This window comes from Cynocephalus volans, chromosome 14 (assembly GCF_027409185.1).
Source record: "Cynocephalus volans isolate mCynVol1 chromosome 14, mCynVol1.pri, whole genome shotgun sequence".
Taxonomy (NCBI): Eukaryota; Metazoa; Chordata; class Mammalia; order Dermoptera; family Cynocephalidae; genus Cynocephalus; species Cynocephalus volans.
This window is the reverse complement of record NC_084473.1, coordinates 70,991,653-71,018,919: the sequence shown is the minus strand read 5'-3', so window position 1 is coordinate 71,018,919 and position 27,267 is coordinate 70,991,653. Positions and strand designations below refer to the sequence as shown.

The 27,267-nt window shown below is 47.2% G+C and overlaps 1 protein-coding gene across 1 annotated transcript in view; it reads left to right on the top strand.

The window, feature by feature from the left end:
- Positions 1–27,267, top strand: part of SLC4A5 (solute carrier family 4 member 5) — a 102,705-nt gene that overhangs the window by 72,835 nt on the left and 2,603 nt on the right. Inside the window, exons 14-24 of the mRNA XM_063078607.1 lie at positions 1,275–1,408; positions 2,118–2,389; positions 6,817–6,875; positions 9,155–9,355; positions 13,457–13,570; positions 14,863–15,024; positions 15,787–15,965; positions 17,306–17,378; positions 21,180–21,248; positions 21,892–22,065; positions 26,794–26,949. Of these exons, the coding sequence (XP_062934677.1) occupies positions 1,275–1,408; positions 2,118–2,389; positions 6,817–6,875; positions 9,155–9,355; positions 13,457–13,570; positions 14,863–15,024; positions 15,787–15,965; positions 17,306–17,378; positions 21,180–21,248; positions 21,892–22,065; positions 26,794–26,949 (1,593 nt within the window). The remainder of the gene's footprint in view (positions 1–1,274; positions 1,409–2,117; positions 2,390–6,816; positions 6,876–9,154; positions 9,356–13,456; positions 13,571–14,862; positions 15,025–15,786; positions 15,966–17,305; positions 17,379–21,179; positions 21,249–21,891; positions 22,066–26,793; positions 26,950–27,267) is intronic.

Genomic DNA, 27,267 nt, shown 5'->3' with positions numbered 1-27,267 from the left:
AGAAGAGAGAGCATGGAGCAGGAAGACACAGACTCTCAGGTGCTCTCTTTTTAAAGCCCTCAGAACCACACCCCTGACCACCATTACTAATCCATTCACCATGGCGTGGTCCTACAATCTAATCACCTCTTCAAGGCTTCATCTTTCAATTACCGTAATAGGATTTCCCACACTCAACAGTTACAGTGGGAATTAATCTTCTAATATATGGGCTTTGGGGGACACAATTCAATCAATCCATAATACCTCTTAAGACACATCTCCCAGCATTCCCTTTTTCAGCATTCCTGCCCTACCCACCCATTCTACATTACGTTTTCCATCAAGCCTGATCATCTTTCAGTTCTTCAAAGTGCTCCCTTTCAACTGTGGCCTTTGTATACACTGTTCCCTCTTCCTGAGGCACTCTTTCTTGTCATTCTACTTAACTCTATTCTCTTGGCCAATTCTCTGCTCATTTTTGGGTCTCGGCTTTCACATGTCTGCTTCTAGGAAAGCCTTCCTGACCACCTCTCCACTCCTATTGTGTGTTCCTGTGGCACCCTGAACCTATCCCAGTTTAGCACACTCCTTGACAGTGGCAGTCAACCAGGGACAATTTTGACTCCAGAATACATTTGGAAATATCCAGAGACAGTTTTGCTTGCTATAACTGGAAGAGGAGTTGCTATGGGCATCTAGCGGGTAGAGGCCAGGGATGCTACTAAACATCCTACAATACACAGGACAGACCCCCCACCACAAAGAATTACCTAGCCCAAAATGTCAGTAGTGCCAAGGATGAGAAACTCTGCTGTATGGAAATTGCCTGGTTACTTCTCTGTGTCTTCCACTAGGTTGAGGATGTGTTATCTTGTTCATCGATAGGTCCCCAATGCCTGGTACAGTGCCTGGTAATAACAGGCACTTAATGGGCTTTGAATGAGTGAATGATCTGACCTCTAAAAGTACTAAGTAGATCTTTGAATGAATGAATAATTGGATGAATGGGCTGTTCCCTGGGAATAGAATGAACACAGGCACAAGCACATCTACTGTTTTCTAAGCCCTAGGGTGCCTAAAGGAAGTCATGGGGGACCTTTATACAAATGGAATTAGGGACAGGACAGTGGCAAGTTGTTGGGTAGAAAATGGGGAGCAGAATTTGGGGAGGACAAGGCCCAGAACAAAGGATGAACACTGGCCTGGGCCCTTGGAGGGACAGCTGGGTTACAGCTGTGTGGATAGGCCCCTCCTCCTGCCTCTACTGATCCTGACACTCCTTGTGCCCCCAGGGAGTGATGGAGAGCTTCCTGGGCACTGCCATGGCTGGCTCCTTATTCTGCCTCTTCTCGGGACAGCCTCTCATCATCCTCAGCAGCACGGGGCCCATCCTCATCTTCGAAAAGCTCCTCTTTGACTTCAGCAAGTAGGTGCCCCTGGTGGCCCTCAGTACCTGCTTTCACACTTGGGGAGGTGTGCCGAGGCCAGGGCAGGGGGACAGGCCCACGGGGAGGCAGGGACAGGGAGGTGCCAAAGCCGCCTTTAGCTAAGGGGCGGGCTGCCAAGTGGTCCCTCCTGACTCCCACCAGCTGCCTGCCTTTAAGCCGTCTTCTTGCATATTGGCACAGCATAGGGAGAAATCCAGGCAAGATAAGACAAAATTCACACTATTCTACTCAGGAGCAGTTATGACTTGAAAGTCAGTGTAGTGTATAAAAAGTTTTGAGCTGGAGGTCAGATGGCTGCACCAGGCCTGGGCAGCTCCCGTCACCACCCCAGGCTCAGTTGCCCCATTTACAACATGAGAGTTTGGACTAGACCATTTGTAAGGCCTGTTCCAGCCCTGTTATTCTGAAATTCACTGTTTTTCATTCACTGTGGGTGTCTGTTACCAATTGTGTGAGCACCGAGATGTCTCAACACCTTCCTATCACCCCCTTAAGGCCCTTTCCCATAATTCTCAAAGAGCAGACAATCCCACTCAGGAATTCTCCCTGTCCCCAGTCCTCTTACAGTCCCCAGGAGGGCATCTGTGCCACAGGAGGGGCAGATGGGTCACTCAGGATGGGTCTGGGGAGCTGAGCCCATCCAGGAGCCCTCTGCTGGAGGCCCCTTGCCTTTCCTCTGCCTTCCAGAGGTAATGGCCTGGACTACATGGAGTTCCGCCTCTGGATTGGCCTCCACTCAGCTGTCCAGTGCCTTATCCTGGTGGCAACAGATGCCAGCTTCATCATCAAGTATATCACCCGCTTTACCGAGGAGGGCTTTTCCACCCTCATCAGCTTCATATTTATCTATGATGCCATCAAGAAGATGATCGGTGCCTTCAAGTACTACCCCATCAACATGGACTTCAAGCCCAACTCCATCACCACCTACAAATGCGAGTGTGTCGCCCCTGATACAGGTAACTGGTAACCCCATATGTGCTTTGGGCCCCCACCCACCGACCCACTCTCCCCAACCACCACAGCTCTCTACTCAAATGCAGGAGAGTGAGCCTGCTTAGGAGCGGCCGTTCAGCTAAGGGTTTTTTATTCCAAGGAAGCAAATGCTGGGTCTTGAACCCAGTTTTTGGAAGGAAATCAAGGGGACAGTAGTTCTAATAAAAGTCACAATACCACTGCTGAGAGTTACAATCAAGAGGGTGCTGGGATACCCCAGGGAGGAATAAGGCATGCTTTGCCTCAGTGTGGGGTGATGTGATGTCAGGAATGCTGCCCAGGGGTTCCTGCTCTAGGCCAGAGGTAGACCTGATGGTGCTGTAAGTCTCTCCTAGCTCCAGCATATGACATGATGAGCTCTTCCCAACACACTGCTGCCAGTTTGGTCCCATACCTAGTGAGGAGAGACCACGCCAGAGGGTTGAACACCCCTACCAATGGGAACACACCCAGGGTGGAGGGCCTGCCAACCATGCCATTTGAAGAACAGTTGGAGAACTTGGGTTATTCAGCCTCTTAGGGATATGAGAAGTATGAGAGAAGGACTGTCATGTCACAGAGGGGCCACATTCACCCTCTGTAATTACAGGAGAACAGAATGAGGAATGAGGATCAGAAGCCCCAGGGAGCCAGATGCTGGCTGAATTCAGGGAAGAACTTGCCATAGGGGGAGTCACCACCACAGGAAGTATCAACCCCCTTGGTTGAGAGCAGGCTCCTTGGACACTCTGTAGATGTCCATCTGCCATGGGTGTTATAAAAAGGACCCTGCACTGGGTGAGAGGCTCAGTCAACCGGTCAGCTTGATAATACTCAGTGCCATTACTGTGGAGTTATTTTCTGGCCAAAAAACCATCATCTGTATAGCTAGGGCTTCCCACGGAGTCTGAATTCCTGGCCTCCTTCACAGTTGTAATCATGCCCCTAAAAGCCTTTGTGAGATGTGCCTGGACTAGCCAGAATGCTATGGAGCAGGAGCAGGAGATCTATCTCCACATCTCCAAGCACCACCAGGCTGGACTCACAGAGAGCAAACTGAGGTCCAGAGACCACTCCAAGTCACGCCGAACCTCAGTTTCCCTAGCTGTAAGAGAAGGATATCAAAGCTGGCCCTGGCAGTCTCATGGGATTCTTGGAGGTTTTCAAATCTATTCACAGACTGAAGTAGAGTAAATAAGTAGATATTGGGTTGTTCTACCCCTTAATACATTACTGTGGATAAAAAATTGATCATAAGTCAATCAAAAATATTTGCAGTACATATATTGTGTGCCCTACTTTAGACAAGGCTCTGTGGAAGATAAATATGTCTTGCCTTCAAGGAGTATAGTTTTGATTATACCCCCTCTCCCTCTGTCACTCACTGATTTTGTAAAGAAGTCTAGACTTAATTTTTTTCTTTAGTTTCTTCCCATCATTAATTTTGAGTTACTCCATTAAAATCCAGTGATAGGTGCAGCTACCCTTTGACCTGAGCCAGGGCACATTGCTTACCCGGAGTATGAGGAGATCCTACCTGCAAGCCCTTTGCATTCTGCCGTAGAGCAAATCCCACCTCTGTGGGCCAAGCCCCACCAGGGCACTCATGTTTGTTGTTTGTGCCTTCCAGAGTCTGGATTCTTTGCATTAAACACAAATTTCCCACAATTGTGGGTTTTGGAAGCATATGTCCTTCATCTCTTTTAGAAACAGTCCAAATTTGGAGGTCATACAAGGAGCTTTGGCTATTCTGAGAATCATCTATCCATAGCGGAAGACAAACCTAGGGGTGCCCTAGGAACAGGGCCTGTAGGAACATATAAGGTAGGATTTGAGGGATGTAATGAAACCACCTGTCTCCAATAGCTTCCCCTCTGGCCTTGTCCAGGTGCCAGGTGTCACCTCATTCTTTTGGGTCATGCTATTGTCATGGTTCTCAAAGTGTGATCCCCAGACCAGCAGCATCAGCACCACCTGGGAACTTGTTAGAAATGCAAATTCTTGGACCCCACCCTGGACCTGCTGGATCAGAAACTGTATATATTAGCAATCTTTCCAGGTGATTCTGATTGCACTCTCAAGTTTGAGAACCACTGCTCTATTGAACTATTAATTAGTAATCCTGCGCCATTATTAGCCACTAACCCCATCAAGATTAGATTTTCAGTTTCTTCACAGAGAGTAAAGGAACTGGAACCAGGACAAGTTAGTTGTGAATATGGAAAGGAAAGTTCTAGACAGTTAGGAAACTGGCGGGAGTGGATGGTGGGAGGAGAACATACTGTGGAGGTTTTCTTTCCCAGTCCATGGGCCACCTGCTTACTAATTGTTCCACATTCGTAGTTTTACTGCAAAACCCAGTCTGACCATGGCATGCTATCACTCTGTCACTCTTCCTCATAAAAGCTTGTTTGGGGCACTCTCTTTTTATATTTAATTTTATTTTCATTGTAACTGATTTGTATTCTATTTATGGATGCTGCACGCCCTGATTTGGCTGCTTTCAATCCCAAGTGAGTACCACTTTGTAAACACTAGAATCTTAAAATAGTTGATACTTGGACCCTTTCTGGAATTTTCCATGTTATATTTCTTCCATCTTCCTCCCAAGTGGTTTTCAGGTAACCCTACAAGGTTCTCGATACAAAAGCATTGATAAGCCTATGCAGAAGACATCAGAGGAATGTGTGGTCTGGAAACATTGGGTAATGGAGAAACGTCTTGATCCCCACGCTTGAGCATTAGCCAGGAGTTCTCTAGCCTTTGAGGGGGCAGCCCTGAGTCAGCCTCCTTGCCCAGCTTCTCTGTCTCCGTCGTTAATTGTGTATCATGTTCTCTTGGTCAGTGATGTGAGGAAAGGCAGCAGATGTTCCTGATTTCTAATAAGTGACGCTTTCTTCAGAACATTCCTAACAAACCTGTGAGTTTGTAGAGCTTCTAAGAATATTCCACCCCGGGTCAAAATTGAATTCCTTAGCCACCAGCCCCAGTTGCCCCAGATGCGAGCAACGTAGAGGGGCCCTGTGATCACATCCAGCCCTGTGGACAGCTTGTTGGAGGTTGGGGGGAAGCATCAAAATGAACCTCTTCTTCTCTCTGGTTTCTAACCAACCGTGGACAGCCAGCAGGAGCCAAACAGGGCTTACAGTGCATTTCAGACTTACTGCCTGCAAACTGGCTGCTGGGCCTCTTTCTTCTCTCCCCAAGCCTGCTACAGAGGAACTACTTAGTCTGCTTCACTTGGAGGAGGAAGGTGAAGAGCACTTGGCCCTCACCTCCACCCATGCAGTTCAGGTGGGAGAGAGGTGGCAACAGCAGTCCTCCAGTGCCTGCCCTCATAATGAGTGGTCGCTTCCCTGGGGAGCCCAGCCCTGGGAATGATGAGCTCTCCGCACCAGGAGGAGAAAAGGAGGCAAGACAGAGAGGAGAAGAGGGGAGTGAAAGTGTCCACATGGAAATGAAAAAGGGGGATTACGGTTCTTCTCACCTTTCCTTGTGGCCCCTGCAGCGACCCTCATATGCTCCACTTAAGTTAGGGACACTGAGGCCAGGGAAGGGGAGTGCAGGGTGAACAGCTGAGAGCAGCACCTTTGGGTTCCTGATTCTCCTTCAGATCCTGGACCTGGATTTAATTTTCCTCAGCTTGCATTCAAGGGGCAGATTAGAGAAGATAATATCAAAGCCAACAAGTTCTTACAGGCCTAGCTGCTTACTAAAAGCACAAATGGAGAGGGGCAGGGGAGAAGGGAAGTGTCTGTGGAGGGGAACGAGGTGGAGAAGCATGCTGTGTAGAGCTGGGAGGTTCATAGCCTCTGAGCCAGCCTGCCTGGGATGGGATCATGGCTCCAAGTGTGAGCTGTGTGACCTTGGGCAACGGGCAAGTTACTTAACCTCCCTGGGCCTCAGTTACCTCATCTGTGAAATGGAGATACTTCATGGAGATTTGGGAACTGAACAAATGAAAATGTGGAAGGGTTTGGCATAGTGTATGGCATAGCATAAGTTCCTTGAAAATGTTGTTTAAGTTCAACAGCACAGTAATGGGTCAGTAGGGATTCACGAGGCACACTATTCCCCAACTTGTCTTAGCACTTTGTCTTAGCACCAGATTCCATATTTCAGTTTTTAAAACCAGCTGTTCATCATCAGGCAGGAGCTAGTCTAGCCTGGCCCAGCTGGTCTGTCAAAACTGTGGCCTGGACTCCTTCCCACAAACCCTTCCCTCACTGGGGCAAAGTGCGGAAGGTGAAGAGGGGCCAGGAGCGATGAGCTGACCTCACAACGAAGCCAATCCTTGGCTCTAAGGCACTGGAGGGAGATAGGCAATGGGTGGGGGCCCAGCAGGGTGGGGGTTGCCAGCTCCCACCCTAGCAGCTGCTGACCCTTCCCCATGTCCTGTGCTCATCCACAGTGAATACGACTGTGATCAATGCTTCAGTCCCACTGGCACCAAACACCAACGCCTCACTGGTAAGTCCTTCCCTCTTATGCCAGACATTCAAGTGTTTTTGTTTGTGAGGGAAGTGAGAAAAGAGTTGGGAAACTGAGACCAACTTATGGCCATCCAGACTCATTGAGGTCAACCCCAGTCTCATGTCAGAGCCACCTGCGGAGCTTTGTAAAGGCATATACATCTCATTTTAAGACATGCCTCATCCTGTTAAATGCCTGTGCATGAGTAGGACACACACACACGCACACACAAATGACGGGGAGTTAGAGGTGACGAGTGGTCAATAGGGCTGCACAAATAAAGCTGTAAACAAGGTTCCCCATCTGTATTTCTACTTTCTTCCTTTACTTTCTACCTAGGACCCCCCCATTCCCACCCAACAACACCACTCCCCAGCCCCAGAAAGTTTGTTAGTGCTCTCCCCCGGCTCAGTGAACCTGATCTGTCCTTTGCACTCCTTAGTCCCCAGGGCACCCAGGTCTGGTCTGCCCTTCCCAGTTATGATGAACAGTGGCTTCAGGAGCCGGCGTCCCAGCCTAAGGTGTTCCAACAGTGGGAAGTTCAAATCCAGGTGAAGGGTCGCACCTGGTAGGCCTGGGGGGAGATTTGTGGGCTTTTGGCGTCCCTGAGGCTGCTTCTTAAGTTACCCCTGCACAGTCTGTTGACTATTCTGCCTACACACGTCCCAGTTGGTAATTTAACCTAAGATTTCTCAAATATTAGATTTTTAGGGAGGAAGAACAGAATCAGTCAGTGCCTATTTCTGAATACCTTTTATGTGCAAGGTGCTGTATGCACTGAGGGCTAAAAACACATCTAAGAAACCGATGTGGCCCCATCCTCAAACTTGTTAAAATGCTTGTGGAGCTGAACCTGAAACGTTGTGGAGTGGCACAAGCACAGCATGCCATGCATTAATATAGGCCAAATGTGTTCTTCCAACCTTGGAGGCTGGCAAGGAGGCAAGCTGGGGAGGCCAGGGAAAACTTCATAGAGAAAGTAGAATGCGATCTGGTCTTCAAGGTTGGGGAAAAGTTGGTTCTGTAGAGAGAAGCACATTCCAGGCTGAGGGAACAGCATAGACAGAAGGGCAAAAGAGGAAAAGCACAAAACCTATGCAGAGACGGTGTACTAAACCAGCTAAGACAAGGTGAGGGTGAGGGATTGAACAGGGAAATCATAAGAGACAAGCTGGGAAAGAGGCACAGGACCAGACCAGGGGCAATAGAGGAATGCTACCCTGCAGGGGGCATTTTAAATTACTTTGGTGACTGAGGGGTGCAGCTGGCATTCAGTAAATAGGGCCCAGAATGTAGGACAGTCCTGTTTGGGACACTTGCACACCACAAAGAATGGTTTCTTACCTTCTTACCTTTATATCAGTTACCTATTGCTGCATGACAAACCATCAAACTTACTGGATTAACGCAGCAACAGTCTAATTCTCATGATTCTGAAGGCTGGCTGGCTGCTCTGCTCGTCAAACCTGGACTCAGCCATGTAGCTGTATTTAGCTGGCAGGTCTGCTGTGGGCTGGGCTCAGATGGAAGAGCTGAGATGGCTGGGTCTGTCTCTTCACATGGTTTTTTCCATCCTGAGCTTTTTCACAGAGCAGTGGTCTCAGGCTTCCAAGGGGATGAGAGCAGATGCAGCAAGGCCTCTTGAGGCTTGCTCCGTAACCTGCGCAAAGTTACTTCCTCCCCACTCTCTTGGCCTCCTCAAGTCACGGGCCAGCCCAGATTCAAAAGAGTGGGAAAATAGACTTTACCTTTGATGGGAGGCTGGTCAGTGTCATATTGTAGAGGAGTGTGGACACAGGGAGGCATGATTCACTAGGGACCATTATTATAACAAACTACCACACTCCTCTTAATCCATACACTCCTTATAGCTAGTTGCAAGGGGAAGGAGGAGAGAGAATAAATGTGAGGCACTCCAGGAGGGAGACACCGACAGGATCTGTGGTTGGTTGACTGGGAAAGGAGCCAGTCCTGCTGAGGGACAGGGCATCCCCTACTCTGTACTTTCCCTCATTGCTAGCAAAGCAGTGCATACTTGAACACGATGAAGAAACATGTGTCAGCTCCTAATCTTCCCAGGAAGATTGCTTGACATTCCTCGAACCAGTCTGTCCCCAGGAACATAACTGTTGCTGAGGGCACAATCATGGACAGGAGGGCCGGAGCCCCTCTGAGGGTGGGAGGGTTTGTGGGCTGCCTGGGGGCTGCAGGGGGAAGGACACAGCTGACCCATCAGGAAATCCCTGACCCTTTCTCTCCTGTGCTTGGTCTCCAAGTACAATCCCCTTAACCTCACAGCACTGGACTGGTCCCTGCTGAGCAAGAAGGAGTGTCTGAGCTATGGTGGGCGCCTGCATGGGAATTCCTGCCAGTTTGTTCCCGACCTGGCACTCATGTCCTTCATCCTTTTCTTTGGGACATACTCCATGACCCTGACCCTGAAGAAGTTCAAATCCAGCCGCTATTTCCCTACCAAGGTAAGCTCACCTTACAGTTAGGAAGGGACCTGCAGTCAGACTGTTGTTAAGGAATGCCCCTACTGAGTATTCCCAAAGGGTTCTGACCCACTTACAGGATGGACACCACGTGAGCACTGGCCTACTGGGGCTTTTCAAGTTAAGAGCGCAGACTTTGGAGTCAGAACTGTGGCCAAGTCCCCTTGACAACACTTGATACTGTCAGACTTTTGTCTTTAGCCTTTCTGTGTACTAGTGACTCGTTGTGTTTTAAAACTTTTTCATTTCCATGTTGACTAATGAAGTTGAAAACCTTATCTTGTGTTTATCAGTATGTGGCCATTTGTCTTTCTTCTTTGAAGTGTCTGTGTAAACCTCTTGCACATTTTCTATTGGGTTTTCTATCTTTTTCTTTCTGATTTGCAGGGATTCTTTATATATTCTAGATAGAAACCCTTTTGTGATTATATGTGTTCCAAATATCTTCTCCCACTCTATGAGTGGCCTCCTTACTTTTTTTTTTCTTATGATATATTGTCTATAAGAACTCTTTACTTTCTTAATGCTATCTTTTGATTAATAAAAATTCTTAGTTTTACTATAAACTAATATATCAGAATTTTCCTCAAGAAAAATATTGGACAGAAGATATTTTCCTGTTATCTTCTAAAAGCTTTATTGTTTCTCCTTTCATGTTAATCCTACAGTCCATCAGAACTGATTTTGATGTGTAACGTGAGATAGTGTTTGTTTTTTTTATATAAATAGACAATTGTTCCAGTACTTTTTAAAAAGACCATTCTTCCTCCACTATTCTGCATTGCTTCTTTTGTCACATATTAAATATTCCTGTATGACAGGATCTGTTTCTGGTTTCTTCATTCTGTTTCTCTGGTTTATTTGTATACCAGTATCCCCGTCTTTGCTTCTATAGCTTATAATGAGTTTATATCTTTATATCTTATAGACCAAGCCTCTTTGTCCTTCTTTTTCAATAATATCTTTTTGCTTTGCATTTCCACATGAATTTTAGAATCAATTAAGATCATGAATTAAGATTTTTATTTTTATTTTATTTTTATTTTGACCAAAATAAAAACGTGTTGGAATTTTGATAGGATTATATTGACTCTATATGTCAATTTGGTGAAAACTGACACCTTTCAAATTTTGTGTCTTTGAATTCATGAATATGGTATACTTGATTTATTTTGGTCTTCTTCCTCTCCATAATGTCTTATAGATTTTGGTATTGAGGTCATGTACATTTTTTGTTACATTTATTCCTAGGTATTTTGAGGTTTTTATGCTATTGTAAATACTAACTGCTATTTTAAATCCATTTTCTAATTGTGACTGGAACGATTTTTTTGTGTGTGTGCGGCTGGCCATTATGGGGATCTGAACCCTTGATCTTGGTGTTATAACACTGTGCTCTAACCAACTGAGCTAACTGGAAAGCCCTAAAATATTTATTAATTAAAAGAGTACTTTCATATGTGAGTAATGGCTATGCAATGGGAAGGGGTGCCTGGAAGAATTTTAGCAATTCTGTCCTGCCATAAACCTTATGAGCACTCTCCTAAAGCCATCTTAAGTATTACTACTACCACTACTACTACTACTAATAATAATGATAAAATCTTTGATATGAATAGTTAGAATTTTTCCCAATATTTTGTAAAGACTAAATAAAAGGCTCTTAGGGAAGCTTTGCAAAATATAAACTGAGTAAAAAACAGTGTGCCTACAACACAAATGCACCCTCAAGACAAGTTTCCTCTCCACTTCCAACCAGATCATCTCCCTGTCTCCTCTTATATACAAATTCTAGAGCAGTGACTTCATCTGAGAATGTCTATCCATTGTCTGCAGGATGAAAAATGATTCATGTGGTATGAAATTCTTGTGCCACCAACTTTTTCCCCCTCAATTTAAAAATTGATCTGTTGCATCCTGGAATTTAGTGTTGCAGAGAAGAATGAGGCCACACTGTTGTACATCCATCAGACTGATAATCACAGAAAGGCCGTGTAACACCAGGTGTTGGAGGTGAAAAGTGACGTGTGGGAGTGTCAACAGGTATATCCAATTTAGAGAGCAGTTGGCACTCTGATAAAGCGGAAGATGGACGTGATTTCATATCAGCACTTCCATTCCCCTGTATACATCCTGGAGAAAGTCTCATACGCTTACAAGAATGACCACCAAAACATTAATTCCGAGAGGAAGAACATGAAAATAATCTAAGTGTATCTATTAACAGGAGAATGAAGAAACAAATGGAAAATAATCGTGCAAATATTAAGCACCAATGAATATACACAGACTCTAGCTACATCTATCCACAACAAAAAATATCACAAATATAATGTTGAACAAGTAAAGCAAGTTGCAGAAGATTACAAATAATATGCTACCATGTATGTAAATTTAAAAACAGGAAAAGCAATGCCATATTCTGTTGAGGGATATATATTTAGTAAAAGTATAAAGATTTCAATGGTTCTCTGTAGAGAGTAGGGACAGGGATGCCCCTGGGTGACAGAAGAGGCATCAATTGAATAGTTACACTTTTATTTCTTAATGTGGGAAAGAATTCACAGCCATTTATTACACCCATCTTTATATTAGGTTGACCCACATGGAACTGCATATATTTGTTTTGACCTACAAAAAAAGGAAAATTCATATGATTTAAGTTAATAACTTCTTGATCTGGATGCTAGGAATATTGTAGAAAAGGAAGTTTAAACCTAGCTCACTACCTGATTCTGCTGTTACCAAAGTTTATATGATCATCTCCATGTAAAGCTATTATTGGTTTTCAGCTAGAATCAACTTGTAGATAAAACACACGAGACGTGTTTATGGAACAGGGTTTGAGTGTTCTCTTTGACAACTTAACAATCAAAGTGGAGGTGTCACAAGATGGAAGGAGGAGGAGAGAAGTGGTAGAAGGAGAGGGGCAGTGATGCTCACCCGGCACACAGGAGAATGAGAGAGATTGGCAAAAGTGAACGGAAAGAGAGGTTTAATTAGATGACTCGAAAGTACAAAGGAAACTCTCAGAAAGAGCTTAAAAATAAGTATCAAAGATTTGGAACGAGGAAAGGGCAGGAGGAATACTGGGAGTAAATCTAAATCCTTATCATTACATAATGCCTTTAATTAGTAAATCAAAATATAAAAATATAAGCGTATGAGGAGAAAACCTCCAGAACAGATAAAATCAAGCAGACATAAATTGGTATATCAGGAAGTGGGACTGGAGTAAGGAAAGTTGAGGTGGGGGGCTTTGCTGTTCACTGTAAGTCTTTTTATGCTATGTCAGTTTTTAATCAATTGCATATTTTATTTTAATAATAACCTTAAATGGGTGTAGGGGGTGCAGGGAATGAATCCAATATGCTGTCACCTGCCCCTGTCCTTCAAATTGCTTTCTCCGAAAAGATAAAGAAGGTGACTGGGTAGACATCAGGGGACCCTCTGCCCTGAGACTTGTGGAGATTGAGTTGCGGTGGGGTGTTCAGAGGGCACTGATTCAGAAAGGGCGGGGAGGTCAGGTCCAGAACCTGGCCTAGGAAAAGCCTCCTGAAAACAGAAGAGTGCGAGGCTAGTACTCTTGGTGGACAGAAAATCTGAGAGTAGACAGAGGTTCCCAGTGGAATTGGGAGGCCTCCCTCAGCCTGGGTGGGGGTGTAACAGTCGGTCACACATTCTTAGGAGCTAGAGTTTCCTTCTGAGTACAACCCTTGTTCTCAGCATACCTGCTAGGTGACCTGGTGCAGTCTGTCCCACCAGAACTTGTCTTCAGCAATGCTACCATGGCCATAGGGATCGTAGCTACTCCCACTTTGACTGCCATATGCGAAGCCCTCTTACGCCTCTGGGGTAGGTGCTTTCATCATCTCTATCTTACAGAGGAGGAGACTGAGGCTAGGAGAGGTGACATGCCTCCCCGAGGTCACACAGCCAGCAAGGGTCAGAGCCAGGATTTGAGCCAGGGTCTGCTGACTTCAGAGCCCATACTCCTAACCATTCTCCTCCTCAGTCCCTGAGGACTGGGTCTGCCTGGAGCTGGGCGGGTGCTCCGCTCACTTGCTCATCTCGTTTCTGCAGGTGCGGGCACTGGTGGCTGACTTTTCCATTGTTTTCTCCATCCTGCTGTTCTGTGGAATTGATGCCTGTTTCGGCCTGGAAACCCCCAAGCTGCACGTGCCCAGTGTCATCAAGGTTTGCCTCTTGCCCTGCTCTGGGCACTTGCTCTGCCTGCCCACCAGCTGCAATTCCCTTCCCCTCTATGCTGATCAAACTTTCTTCTCCTCTTAGCCAAGAGACCTTGTTGGGTCTCTGTGTGCCCCACCCCTTCCTGTGCATGGCTGGTCCTTTGAGATGGTGGGTGTGGACATATTCACAATGAAATCCTGCTGTGTAGCCATAGAATGGGGAGGTGCTGGAATCCACTCTGCAGCCCTGTGGAAGCCCCTTGCTTTCCATTTGAGGGCCGCCAATTCCCTGACCTACGGTAGTCCACAAGCTGGGCCAACAGGGGTATGCTGAAAATGATCCCTTAGAACAGTGATTCTCAAAGTGTTGTCCCTAGATCAGTGTCATATCATCATCTGGGAATTTGTTAGAAATGCAGATTCTCAGCCCCACCTCCAACCTATGGAATCAGAAATGCTGGGTGTGGAGCCCAGCAACCTGCATTTTAACATTCCCTCCTGGTGATTCTGGTGCATGCTCTAGATTGAGAACCACTGGTTGAGAAATTGCCCATTAGTCCCGAGTTGGTGCCACTTGCTTGTAGCCTCCTCCCTCACAAGAGCACCAACCATCTAATCAGGGCAAGGAGTCCAGGTTCCGGAACTTACCCTTCCTGCCTTTGAGATCTTGACCTTCCAGATATTATTTCAAGGTTCTCTTAAGTACCTTAAACACATCTCATACAACTCGTGTTGGCCTTGAAATTAAAGCACTTCTTTCTCTTAAATAAAACAAAAGATAAAACTTCAGCACAGCTTCTGCACAAGTAATCCCTTATTCTCAACATGCAGGTCTGAATTGATGTCCAGTGTTTTACAGTCAATTGTACAATGCCCCCCAGCAGGTGACACAGGAGAGGCAGAAGCGTCAGGCCCTGGGCCCATCTTATTCTTTATTCTTGACTGTTGGGTTTATTTCCACTTTTTGTTATTTTGCAGTTAGTGACTGAATAGAATACTCTCTCCTGGCTGCCTGCCCTCTGATCTGCACCTTCCTGTCTCCTAACCAATCCCAGGGCGGTTGCAGCAAATTATCTCCTTAGTTCTGCAGACACCGTCCATGTTCATGCTCTTTCCCATGTCTGTCTGCCTCCACGGTCTCTTTAAAGTTGCAGGTGTCTAATGTCGTTAAGGGAAAAAATCATGCTTGAAAATAACCCCAATTGGGGAAAGGTGATTAGGTGGAAGAGCAGGGCCAGGGCAGGCAAGTGCCTGGGACAAGGGAGAGAAGAAAGGGCCTCTCTGTTTGCTCCTGCTCAGCCCACAAGGCCTGACCGAGGCTGGTTCGTGGCCCCCTTTGGGAAGAACCCATGGTGGGTGTACCCAGCAAGCATCCTGCCTGCCCTGCTGGTGACCATCCTGATCTTCATGGACCAGCAGATCACAGCCGTCATCGTCAACCGGAAGGAGAACAAGCTGAGGGTGAGGCTGGTGCTAGGAGCAGAGGCACAGCCTCTTACCTCCCACAGAGTCAGAGGCACGAAGGAAGGAGATGATGCCGCTTTTAATACTTTGGGTCAGCAAAATATGAGAGCAGAAGACTGGAGTTCCCATGTGGTGTGTCAGGGGTGGGGGTGATCTCCAAATGCAGAGAAGGCCAACAGGGTCAGGGTGACTTGATCTGAGGACCAGGATCGAGCCTAGGCTGGGCCACTGGGCACAGCCCTCTTGCTGCTCCCCAAGTGACCTTTCAGCTCTGTACCTCTTGACAGGGAACTTGGGGGTCTGAGCAGATTCTGACCTGGAACTGTAAGGCAGAGGAACTTACTTAGCTTTCCTGGTCCCTGCAGCTCCCCTCCCTGCCTCTGGGTCTGGATCACTCTCGGCTTGGCCTAAGTGTGCCCCAACTGGGGCCCTGCAGAGCTACTGTGGCCACTGGGTGGGAGTCCTTCTTCCCAGGGACTCAAGCCCTGGGCCCCTCTAAGTCTGAACATCCTTCTCCTCCATTACCTGTGTCCCCTACCTGGCTAACCCTTTCAGACAAGGTGGCAATTGAAACCACCTCTGGGGGTAGCAAGGTCCACACACCTCTGACGTCCTCATAGGGAAGATCTCAGGGTGGCAGTCCCCCTCAGAGTACTCTCTGGAAGGCAAGGGGAGCCCTGGAACCAGGTTCCACAAAAAGGCTGCTTAGGGGAGGAACAGCCTCCCCAGAAGCTTCTCCCCTCCCACTGCCCCCTGCAGAAGTCTGCTGGCTACCATCTGGACCTGTTCTGGGTGGGCATCCTCATGGCCCTGTGCTCCTTTACGGGGCTGCCCTGGTATGTGGCCGCCACGGTCATCTCCATCGCTCACATCGACAGCCTCAAGATGGAGACGGAGACCAGCGCCCCTGGGGAGCAGCCCCAGTTCCTGGGGGTCAGGTAGGAGGGGGCTAGGGCCTGGGGCTCACCTGAGGAGGAGTGGCCAGCATGTGGGAGGGCTCTGCTTACCATCAGGGAGTTTGTTCAAAAAGGGCCCCTGCTGTGACAGCCAGGAACCACAGGGATAGGAGTGATATTCCTGAAGGGAGGGAAGCAGAGAGAGGGAAATGCAGTTCTAAGTGGTACTGTTTTCTCAGTAGACTACCAAGTAGTACACACACACACACATGCACACACTCACACTCACACACATGCATACATGAGCACCAGAGAGTCTCATCTATAAAGGCCACTCCAGGCCCCACAGGGCCTTTCTCTATCCTGCCCTTTGTCTCTTCCTCAAGGCCCCCCCTAGCTCCTGCCGCAGCTGTATCAAGGCCCTCCTGTGGGTTCAGGTCCTGCCCAATCTCCATTCCTCAGAAAGCCTTCCCAGAACCACCCTTACTCCCTGGACTGTGGCCCTGGCCTGTCACTTCTGTTCCTCCACTTGCCCCTCCTCTCAGCCCCATGTCAGGTCCCCAAGCTGTTTCAGGCAGAGAAGCACATCTTCCACCACTAGGGCCTCCAGGGAGTCCGTACCTGGCCCTGGCATTCTCCCAAGGGGCTGTCCCTAAGAGTTTCTCCCCACTGCCTTGGGATACCTGGGCTGTCCAGCCTGCTCCATATGAGGCTGCTCTGCCCAACTGCAGGGCTCAGGACTGGTCAGAACAATGTCCCCTCCTTGGCCTCTGAGCCCCAATGGCTGGGCCTGAGCAACATGCCCCAGAGCCTGGGCCTCCAACCTGGGTTGTGACTGGGCCTGAGCACTCAGAAAAACCAACCTGGCCTTCAGCCCCTGACAGCTGCTCTGCCAGCAGCCAGGGCCCCTTACCCAAGATTCTCATTAGTCATGCCCCACAGAAGTGAGAGCTCATCATCACAGGGCAGGGTAACAAGCACTTTAGATCACATTTCATCCTCATATAACTTCCCGAGGTAGGTGCCATTATTATCTCTGTTCTACTGAGGTTCAAGACACTTAGGGCCTTGCCTGGATGCCACACAACTAGTAAGTGACAGAGCCAGGATCCAACCCAAGTCCGTCTGGCTCAAGCACCCCAGCTATTAGCCACTACACCAAACAACCTCCCAATGCCCCTATAGAATGCCCTCACCAGGGTCAGGGGCTCTGTGTCTCCCCTTGCGCAGGTCAGCTGGGCCTCAGGCAACAAGGCAGAGCCCAGTGCAAAAGCCCTTTGAGGCCATGGCCTTGGGCACAAGCTTCAGGTGCCCGAAGTAGGGCTGGGAATGATCACCAAGCGTCTCCGGTACACCTCTGACCATATGCTCTTCTCTGTCAGGGAACAGAGAGTAACTGGCATCATTGTCTTCATCCTGACCGGAATCTCTGTCTTCCTGGCTCCCATCCTGAAGGTGAGCCTCTGCACCCTCACACACAGGGCCCTGTCACCTGAGAAGGCAGAGAGCTGATGCTTCAGAGGGGGGAGGGGTCCCCACATGCCCAGGGATCACTGGCCTCTAGGACCTAAAAGGCAGGATCTTATTAGGCCAAAGTGATGTTTCAAAGATGTCATCATTGCTTTCTGTAATATTGAGTCATCTCTTATCATCACCAAAACTCCCTGCTCTCCCCGACCCCTGCCAGGTTCCACTTTCACCTCTCTGGAGGACACTCTTCGCTCAGAAAGTTCTGCCCAGTTCTATCCCTGCTCAGATCAGGAACTTTCTGAGCTGAGTGTGTCCATGCTGCTGTGGTTTGGATCTCCCTCAAGGCCTCCTTGCCCATTTTCCAAAGTTTAAAACTTGCAGAGTGTCAGGGTGAGGCTTCTGGAGCCATCCTCCATGCCTTTTCTGTGCTCCTCTGTCTGGCACCTCTCAGCATGTAAGTGACTTTTTCCTACACAGTTTGAAGATTCTCTTGCTCATGTCCCACCAGACGAGCTGGAAGAGACTAAATCAAATAGGGGTACATTTGAGGCAGGTGTCCCCCACAATAGTCACTTTCTGGTAAGGAATGGTGTGTTCCCACTGCTGTCCACTCCAGCCGGTCACCTATCAATCACCCTTTCCCTTGATCAACACCCATGGAAGATTCTCCTTTCTTGAACTAAGCTCACCTGCAATTGTCCTAAGCTTTTGCAGATATATTCCCCCTTTGTATATCTCAAAACAGCTTATTCAGGGGTGACCTTATAAAAAACAAAGATTAAGAACTGTGATGCTAATTGGTTTCTTTACAATGGAAAATATCTCTAGCTTGAGAATCAGTACACACAGTAGGCAGGCATTTTGTTTATTTTAAAAGTGTAAATGACCAGGAATATTTACTTTTGTGAAGAGGGTTCCAAAGAACCATTGTGTCAATCCTGATAACTGTTAAACAGACAAGTATTTGCACAAAAAAGCTTGAATCTAAGCATTCTTTAGGGGCCCCAAATTCCTATAAACACTTGCAGATAGCAGCGTCCATGTCCCTGTGATAGAGAAGCAAGCCCCGGCTGTTCCAGGCTTACTGTCCCAGCTGCTGAGCGTGCTCAGTGATTCAGTCATGTCACAGCCGCTCTCAGTTACATTTGAATAGAACACAAAGCAGCTAGAAAATTCCACTACGGCTTCCCTCCTTTTGTTCCATTTACAATGTGATCAGTTATTTTATGAACACATTTATTATGTTATGCATATATATTTTGCACTCATATTTTTGACATCTGATTTTAGTAAATTTTTGTTTTTGCACTAATATTATCTATATTCTTAATATGTGACATGCTCACTGTAGTATAATTTAAATAATTTAAATGAAAATAATTCTGTGCATAAGATTTGACATTGCCAAAGCCTTTGGTAGTGATGTATATAGTCACATCACTCATTCTTGGGTGATATGTCATAGTTGTACATTTTTAGCAATAATGGAAACTCCCTTCTGCTGCAGTTCTTGGCTCAAATGTTGTAACTCTTCCAAGCTTTGAACTATATTCCAGTATTAATTTACACATCTTATAAAGATAAGTGGGCTCTGTAAATAGGGTAAAATGCCAGATATGGAGAAATGTTAATTATTGATCTGGCCATCATGAAAGAGTCCACATAGCTCCCTCCAAATGCTCTGATACTGTCTTTGCATGAGGTCACAAAGAGAATAGAAAAGTATGCCCACCCATGTTCTTTTACAAAAAGAAAACATTTTATTTAACCAACCATTATTGTATTTGATACATTTTGTAGCAGGGCAGACCTATTGAGATTTTTATTAATCTTAAGATTTAGGATTTCTGATTTGATCATATCATGTATATACCTTTTAAAAAAGATAGGCTTTCAAAATTGTTAAAATGATTAAACATTATCACTAGCTGACACCAGCACTAAATACTGTATTGATCTTGTATTAAAGAAAAGATATTTGGTGTAGCCAGCTCAAGAAAAGTATAACTTTTCTGGATATGATCAAGATCTGCAGTCCTAGACTTAATCTCATCATTCACTTCCAATCAAGAGAATTATTCCATAAAGTTTAACTTTTTGCAACTATAGGTTTGTCAATGTCTATCAGATTAGGCATAGCCTAATATTAGACCCATAGAGAACTTACACTGGAGAATTTTCTACCCAAGACCATACTTTTTAGTTGAAATCTTTAATTCTTGTTTATGTAGCCAACAGGGGAGAGGTCCTCCGAAGCTACAAATATTAGGGAGTGTAAATTGGATCCTATTTTTGAGTGTTTCTATTTTTATTAATGTTTCTATATCAGTTATTAACTACATCTGTTTTTGTACCAATTCTCTCCAATAGAATGCTGTTCCAGTGTGTCTCAAATTTTAATGTGTATAAAAACCAACTGGGGATCCTGTTAAATGCAGATACAAATTCAGTAGGTCTGAATGGGGCCCATAACTCTGCATTTTTAACAAGCTCACACATGATGCCAGTGATGCTGGTCCAAGGACCATACTTTGAGTAGCAAGAAACTAAATCCTTTCTCTCTCCAAGGACCATACTTTGAGTAGCAAGGAAATAAATCCCTCTCTCTCTCTCTCTCAAGTGTCAATGAATGGTTGTATTGATTTTAGACACAGTAATGTTTATTGTTAGAGAAAGTGATAATCTTCAATCCTTCCATCACCAATTACTCCCCCACTTTGAGGGTGGTAGGACAGTGTTGTTCATTGAAATTTTTACCTTGTTTCATAATTAGGCAAAATTCTCGTAAGCCATGTACTAATGGAATGATGTAATGGCCCTATATTTCCTCTTTTTTTTTTTTACTTTTAGTTCAAATGTCTTGGATTGAAGTTTATAGCATATAGGCCTAAATCGTGTTTTGTGTTGAAAAATGAATACAGCTTAACTCATTGTAAAAGGGAGGTCATTTATTTGATTGGATTTATTGACATCCTGAAATGTTGTCTACAAGTTGGGCAGCCTGTGTTGGCATTGTATTTTGTGCTCTCCAAAGTGTTCCAACACAGCCACCCTGAGAGCTAGGTAGAGAAGCCTTTGTGCATAGCGGCGGGCCACAGGTGCAGACAAAGCAGATGAAAGGAGCAGAAACACAACTTAGATAAACAGTGGAGAAAATGCCTCCAAAGGCTTTTAAGGATTTGGATTATGATTGTAGAACAGTGTAATTATATGATCCCATTTTAGAAAAACCAAAGAAACTACCTGTATGCATGCTCGGAAGGAATGTACATACCATACTATCAGTGGTTAGTTTATATACTTCTGTTTTGCTTCTTTTTTACCTGATTGTGTATTATGCATGACTTTTGTTAATGTCCTTGGTACTCCCTGCTGATGTAAATCAGCTCACTAAAGGTCCCCACCCCCCTGTGAACTGAGCAGCTGAGGTTGGAGATGGAAAGAGGCTGGCAGGAATGAGCAGAGTGCCATCTGTGGAGCTTTCCCACTTTCCAGGAGTGTCTTCAGCCAGACCACATGGCGTCTGCAAGACCTGAAGAGGGGTTGGACCAAGAGAGCAGCTGAGTGCTGGGCTAGCTATGCCAGCCAAGAAGGGAGAAGTAGAGCCCCAGATTCCCTCGTCTCCCACCTCCCCCCACACTCTGGCTGCAGATCTGCCCTCAGACCCTCAGTTCCTCCAAACGTCCAGCTCCCCAGCTGCCTCTGTGGATGACACTATCATCCTGAACAGGTGGCCAAGGACCCTCTCCGACAGAGGCCTGATTCACAGCTCTGCTCTCATTTCAGTACATCCCCATGCCGGTGCTGTATGGAGTCTTCCTCTATATGGGCGTGGCCTCCCTGAATGGCATTCAGGTAATGCTCTCCTCTCCTCAAGTCATGGAGTCAGCATTTCATGTCTGGTTCCATGTCACCAAGACCCCAAGTGCTTGCCTTCCCACTTTGATGAGAGAATAATACTAATAGTGATACTACCATTTACTCTGCGCCAGGCAAAATATACCAGGTACTTTATAGGGGTCATATAATTTAATCTATATAAATAGGTCCTCTGATCCACATTTTATAGATGGTGAAATTGAGGCTCAGAATTCAAAACCCAGATCAAGCTGACTCCAATAAGCATTTCATTACACCTCCTCTTCCCTAAGGCAACTGCAGAAGAAAACATTTTTTGTTTTGTTCTATAATTACCATGAAATCCCAGGATGTCTTGGATAGTTTGTGTTTCAATTAAGTCGAATTTTCCCTGAATGTAGACAATGTTCATTTTGTGGCCGGTTCCAGGGCTGTTCCCCTGACCTGGAGCTCAGGATCTCTTCTCTAAGACTCCATTATATATTTGCCTATATCCTTCAGCTCCCCTCCTATGAGTCCGTAGGCCTGACCAGGGGGTCCCCTGTCTAAGACCCCACCAAGGCACCCCTTCCTTTAGTCCCAGGCTCCACCAGGCCCCAGGACCTAGGTGCCTAGCTGAGCCCCACATTGTCCTTGCCAGTTTTGGGACCGCTGCAAGCTCTTCCTGATGCCAGCCAAGCACCAGCCGGACCACGCCTTCCTGCGGCACGTGCCCCTGCGCCGGATCCACCTCTTCACCCTGGTGCAGATCCTCTGTCTGGCGGTGCTGTGGGTCCTCAAGTCCACGGTGGCTGCCATCATCTTCCCGGTCATGGTAAGGTTGGTTGGTGCGGGCTTCCTTCCCCTTCCTGTTTGGCGGGTCAGCCTGGGCTGACGTCCCCTGGGAGGTCGAGCGCACAGCGGACACCTCACCTCCCATCCGCCCCCACACTTTCTCCTCACGACAGCCTGACTGCCTCGGGTCGCAGAGGCTGGCACAGAACAAGACTCGAGTTCTGAGTCCAGGCTGGGCGGGGTGAGGGATGGAGAGGAGGGCGGAGCAAAGAATGTCAGCGTGGTGGGCAGGCCCTGCAGCGGCAGCTCGCACGCTGAGGTCAGCTGCTCAGCGAGGACGCAAATGCCGTCCAACCTCCCAGCTCCGGGGAGGGATGGAGAAGCCGGACATATTCAACCAGGAGACCGAGTTCCCTGCTGCCAAACTCTAAATCGATCTCAGAACATCCGAATATGTATCTTTAAACCGTTCAAAATAACTGAATTTGAAAACATAGATAGAGGGAGATAAAAGAACAAGGGTTGGAGATCGAGAACTTCAAATCCCAATGACAACATAAAGTTTGAGCTGGGGAAAGGTATATAGGAGTTCTTTAACTGTTCTTGCTAATTTTATGTAAGTTTGAAATTATTTCAAAAGGAAAAAAAGTCAACAACATGTGTGTCTGGCCCCTTGCTAACCCCACCCAAGGGGAGTGACCCCAGGCCATGCTGGGGGACTGGAGCATGTGAGCTAATGCAGGGAAAGCCTGCAAGTGCTGGATTAGCGTCCAAAGTAAGGACACAGGGGTGGAACTTGAAATGTGAGCTCCTAGGAGCGCTCAGGTCAGTGGTTCTTGACCCTGGCTACTCATTAAAATCACCCCAGATCAATGAAGTCAAAATCTCTTCAGAAAACATAGGCTTTGGTATTTTTAGTAAGTCCACAGGTGAGCATTCATGTGCAGCCCACGTGAGAACCACCACTCCAAGGAAAGGGAAATGGATCCTCCCCAACAGTGCCTTCATGGGCTTCAGAGATGTTGGGAAAATAGAATAATTTAATCAGATCCCCTCGCCTTAGGTCATGTTGGGGGTGGTGCAGCGCATTCTTTGTAAGCAAATTGTGTGTGTGTGTGTTGGTGGAGTTAGTGTGCATGCACAGCACCGCCACCTTGGCTGGCAACTGCCTTGGGCATCCACGCCACACGCACGGCCATGCTCTCCAACCTATGACTTCCAAGGACCTGTTTACCTAGCCCATAGACCTGTGTGTGAGGGGTTTGAGGATCCAACCTGGCATGTGAAGGGTTTGTGATCCAGTCTGGACAACAGGCTTGAAGGGTCTGTGAGCTTCAGACCCAGCCCTAGCTCTACAGTTGGCCCAGTTGGCAGGATTGTGGGCTGGCAAAAGAGCCAGACAATTGGTGTAGTCAGCGGGATTACAGGCAGGTAAAAGAGCTCAACAATTGGTGCTGTGAGCAGGATTCTGAGAAGGTACAGGAGTCAGAACCCCTTGGGAGAAGGAGGAAATGTGGCTGTCCTTGAGCATGTGGTTTCTGGTGGCCACTTTTCTGCTGACCGGAGCCTGGCTGCTGTTCACTATGCTGCAAACTGATCGAGATTTGTGGCAGAAAGCAGAGTTGTTAGAAGCAAGGATGATTATCCTGGAGGATGATATGCAGCGACTGGCCACTCCTGCCTCTCACACCAGGGAAGACGACCAACCCAGTGGTGAGTTGAGGGAGACTGTGCATCTCCAGGCACAACCTGTTGTGTATCAGAAAATGAAATGTGAGAAGCCTGTGCGACCAGGCGGACAACCAGTGGGCAATCCACAGGTGACCCAATTCACCACCTATGTCCCGTCTACCCAGGATGAATTGGTTGGCTTGGGGAGATGGTAAAGCATCAGAAACAGGGAGAGTCCCTGGCTGCTGCAGCTATTGGACGTAGGGGTAGATGGTGTAACATGCTCTAGAGACGAAGTAGTAAGCGCATGTCGCATTTGTCCAAAGACAGATGGCTCGCTGGGTGCCACTTAAACTAGAGAAAAGAATGACTGAGTAAATACAGTTGTTCAAACTGTGGGTGAACACTGCAGAACTGCCTGAGACTGTGAGTGAATAGCTGGTGTAAACCAAGCTGATTCAAGTAATTCAGGAGCTGGGGATGGGGCAGCTAGATGCTAATAGTCAAGGCAATGAAAAGGCCCTGAGGGCATTTCAAAAGTTTGAGAGAGCACCCCTCCCATCACAGAGGCCTAGGAGAACTGAGTTTCTCCAGAGAACAGACCTGGGGCACTGCTGCCCTCGGCAAACTGCTCCCTGCATCCCAGCCGCTCTGTCTGGAGCAATCCTGCCTCAGCACCTCCAAAGAGCAAAAGCCGAAAACCTTGGTGGCGTTCACGTTGTGTTAAGTTTGCAGGCCAGCAGTATGTGAGAGCAGTGGAGGCATGGCAGCCTCCACCTAAATTTCGGAAGATGTATGAAAAAGCTGGGGGACTCAGGTGGAGACCTGCTGTGGGGGTGGAGCCACTACAGAGGTCATCTCTGGAGCAATGTGGAGCAGAAAAGTGGGGTCAGAGCACCCACAGAGAATCCCCACTGAGGAAATGTCTAGTGGAGCCAGGATGGCGGGACTGCCACCAGGAGCCCAGAATTGTGGGGCTGCTGGTAATGTGCAGCACCAGCCTGGAAAAGCTGCAGTCACCAGGGCAGCTCAATGTGCTGCACTAGGTGGAGCTGTAGGAGCAAGGATGCCCAACGCTTTAGGGGTCCAGGTGCCCCAGTGTGCTTAATGTTTGTCCTGTTTGGGTTTTGGATTTGTTTGAGGCCTGTTTTTCCTTTCTATTCCTCCCTTCTGGAATGGGAATGTGGACCCAATGTCTGTCCCACTGTATCTTGGAAGTAGATAAACTTGTTTTTACTCTTTACAGGTTCACGGCTGAAAGTTGTTTTGCCTTTAGTCTCAGATGAGACTTTGGAATTTTGAGTTGGTGCTGCAACAAACTAAAGACTTTTGGGACTGGGATGGAATGTGTAATATGTGAATGTAAGGGTCATCTATCCTCACTAAGGGAACATCGCGGAAGATTCTGAATGCTTAGATTGTATGGCGAGGGACCCTGAAGGGGTGGATTGTTGAGAAAATAGAATAATTTAATCTGATCCCCTCACCTTATGTCAGGTTGGGGATGGTGTGGTGCATTCTTTGTAAGCAAATTGTGTGTTGGGGGGTGGAGTTGGTGCGCATGGGTGGCGCCGCCACCTTGGCTGGCAACTGCCTTGGGCGTCCACACTGCGTGCGTGGCCATGCTCTCCAACCTATGGCTTCCAAGGACCTGTTTGCCAGTTACTAGCTCATAGACCTGCGTGTGAGGGGTCTGGGGATCCAGCCTGGCATTTGAAGGGTTTGTGACCCAGTCTGGACAACGGGCTTGAAGGGTCTGTGAGCTTCATACCCAGCCCTAGCTCTATAGTTGGCCTAGTCGGCAGGATTACAGGCAGGTAAAAGAGCCAGACGAGATGAGGAAGGGAAAGGAAAATAATAGTAACAATTAGCACGTGGAGAGTTCTGTTCCATTTAGTCCACACGAGCCCCTGAAGTACTACTTATAACCCCATTTTACAGATGAGAACAGAGGCTTAGAGAGCATGAGTGAGTGACCCAAGTCATACAACCAAGACAGGGCAGCGTGAGATCCACACCTGATCCTCACCACTGATTTTTTTTTTTTTTTAACTTATATAAGTAAAATGCACTCTGTGGCTCTATGAGTTTTGACAAATGGTGATTCCACCACCACAGTCATGATACAGAACAGCTCCATCACCCCAGAGTTTCCTCTGCTGTCCACGAGACAGCTCCTCTTCCCACCCCTGCCCCTGGCAACCACTGATGTTTTCAGAGCTAGGATTTTTAAAACCCAGGTTTGGCCAACTCCAGAGCTCTACTTGTTCCCAAGAAGCAATGACACCAAGAAACCAGTGTTAAATCCAGCTGAGTGGTTTTCTCCATGATCTCATTTAATGGCCAGTTCTTGGTGGTAAAAAGACAATATGTATAACTAGCCCTTCCGGGCCTGTATAGCTTATTAAAAGGTCAGCTTTTAATTCTCCCCAAGGAACGCTTGTTTCTCCCCTTAATTTGTTCATCCTGAACAGTACCAAACTTTCTAAACTTTCCTTTTAAAATTCCAGATATCTCACTGTACTTTATCCAGCTTTCGCTAACAGGGAGTTTGGCAGCTCTCAGAAATTGGGGTAGAGAGACAGAGTGTCTCAAGGTGTGGTTCCCAGACCAGCAGCATTATCATCACCTGAGAAACTTGTTAGAGATGCACATTTCTAGGCCCCACCCCAGACCTGGCTGAATCAGAGACTCAGGGGCTGGGGCCCAGCAATTTGTATATTAACAAGCCCTCCCAGTGACTCTAATGCATCTCAAGTTTAAGAATCACTGATTTAAAGAATAACTATAGTTCTCCAGCCCATGGTCTCCCTCCCTGGTTCCCCACTTCAGCTGGCACAGGCCCTGTCCCTCTCAGTCACTGGTAGGCATGGTCACTCACCTGAGTAAAGGCCAGATGAAAGGAACCAAGGTGGAAGGTAGGTAAATAATGGTTTGTGGGAGCTTTGAGATGGCTCCAAAGACAATGACTACAAAAAGTCCCAGAACTCAGCCAACTGAGAGAGAAAAAACTATGCTCAAGGTTGGGGCATTGAGCCCATGGTTTCCTCTGAACTCCCACCAAATTTCAGCCTCTCTGTGTGTCTTCCCACCACAGATCCTGGGCCTCATCATTGTTCGAAGGCTTCTGGACTTCATCTTCTCCCAGCATGATCTGGCCTGGATTGACAACATCCTCCCAGAGAAGGAGAAAAAGGAGACAGACAAGAAGAAGAAGAGAAGGAAAGGGACCCATGAGGACAGTGATGAGGAGGTAGGGAAGATGTGAGGCCTGGGCAGAGGGCAGAGATCAAGAGACCCTTCCTCCACTTCTGCCAGGGCCAGGGGCCAGGTGGTAGCTTTTCAGGGGGCCTGCAGCAACACTTAGGCCCAGTCCAGGATGAGGTGGGGCTTCTGCCTTGACTGGTCTGTGGTGCTAAGAGCTCTGTTCATGTAAATATCCTCAGGGTGGGCCAAAGTGAATGAGCCTCCTGTGCAGGGAAAAGTTGATTGGCCGTGCCCAGTCTTTCCTTCACTGTGGGCTCTCAGGGTCATTAGCAACAGCAGTACAAGTCCCCATGGGAATGAGATG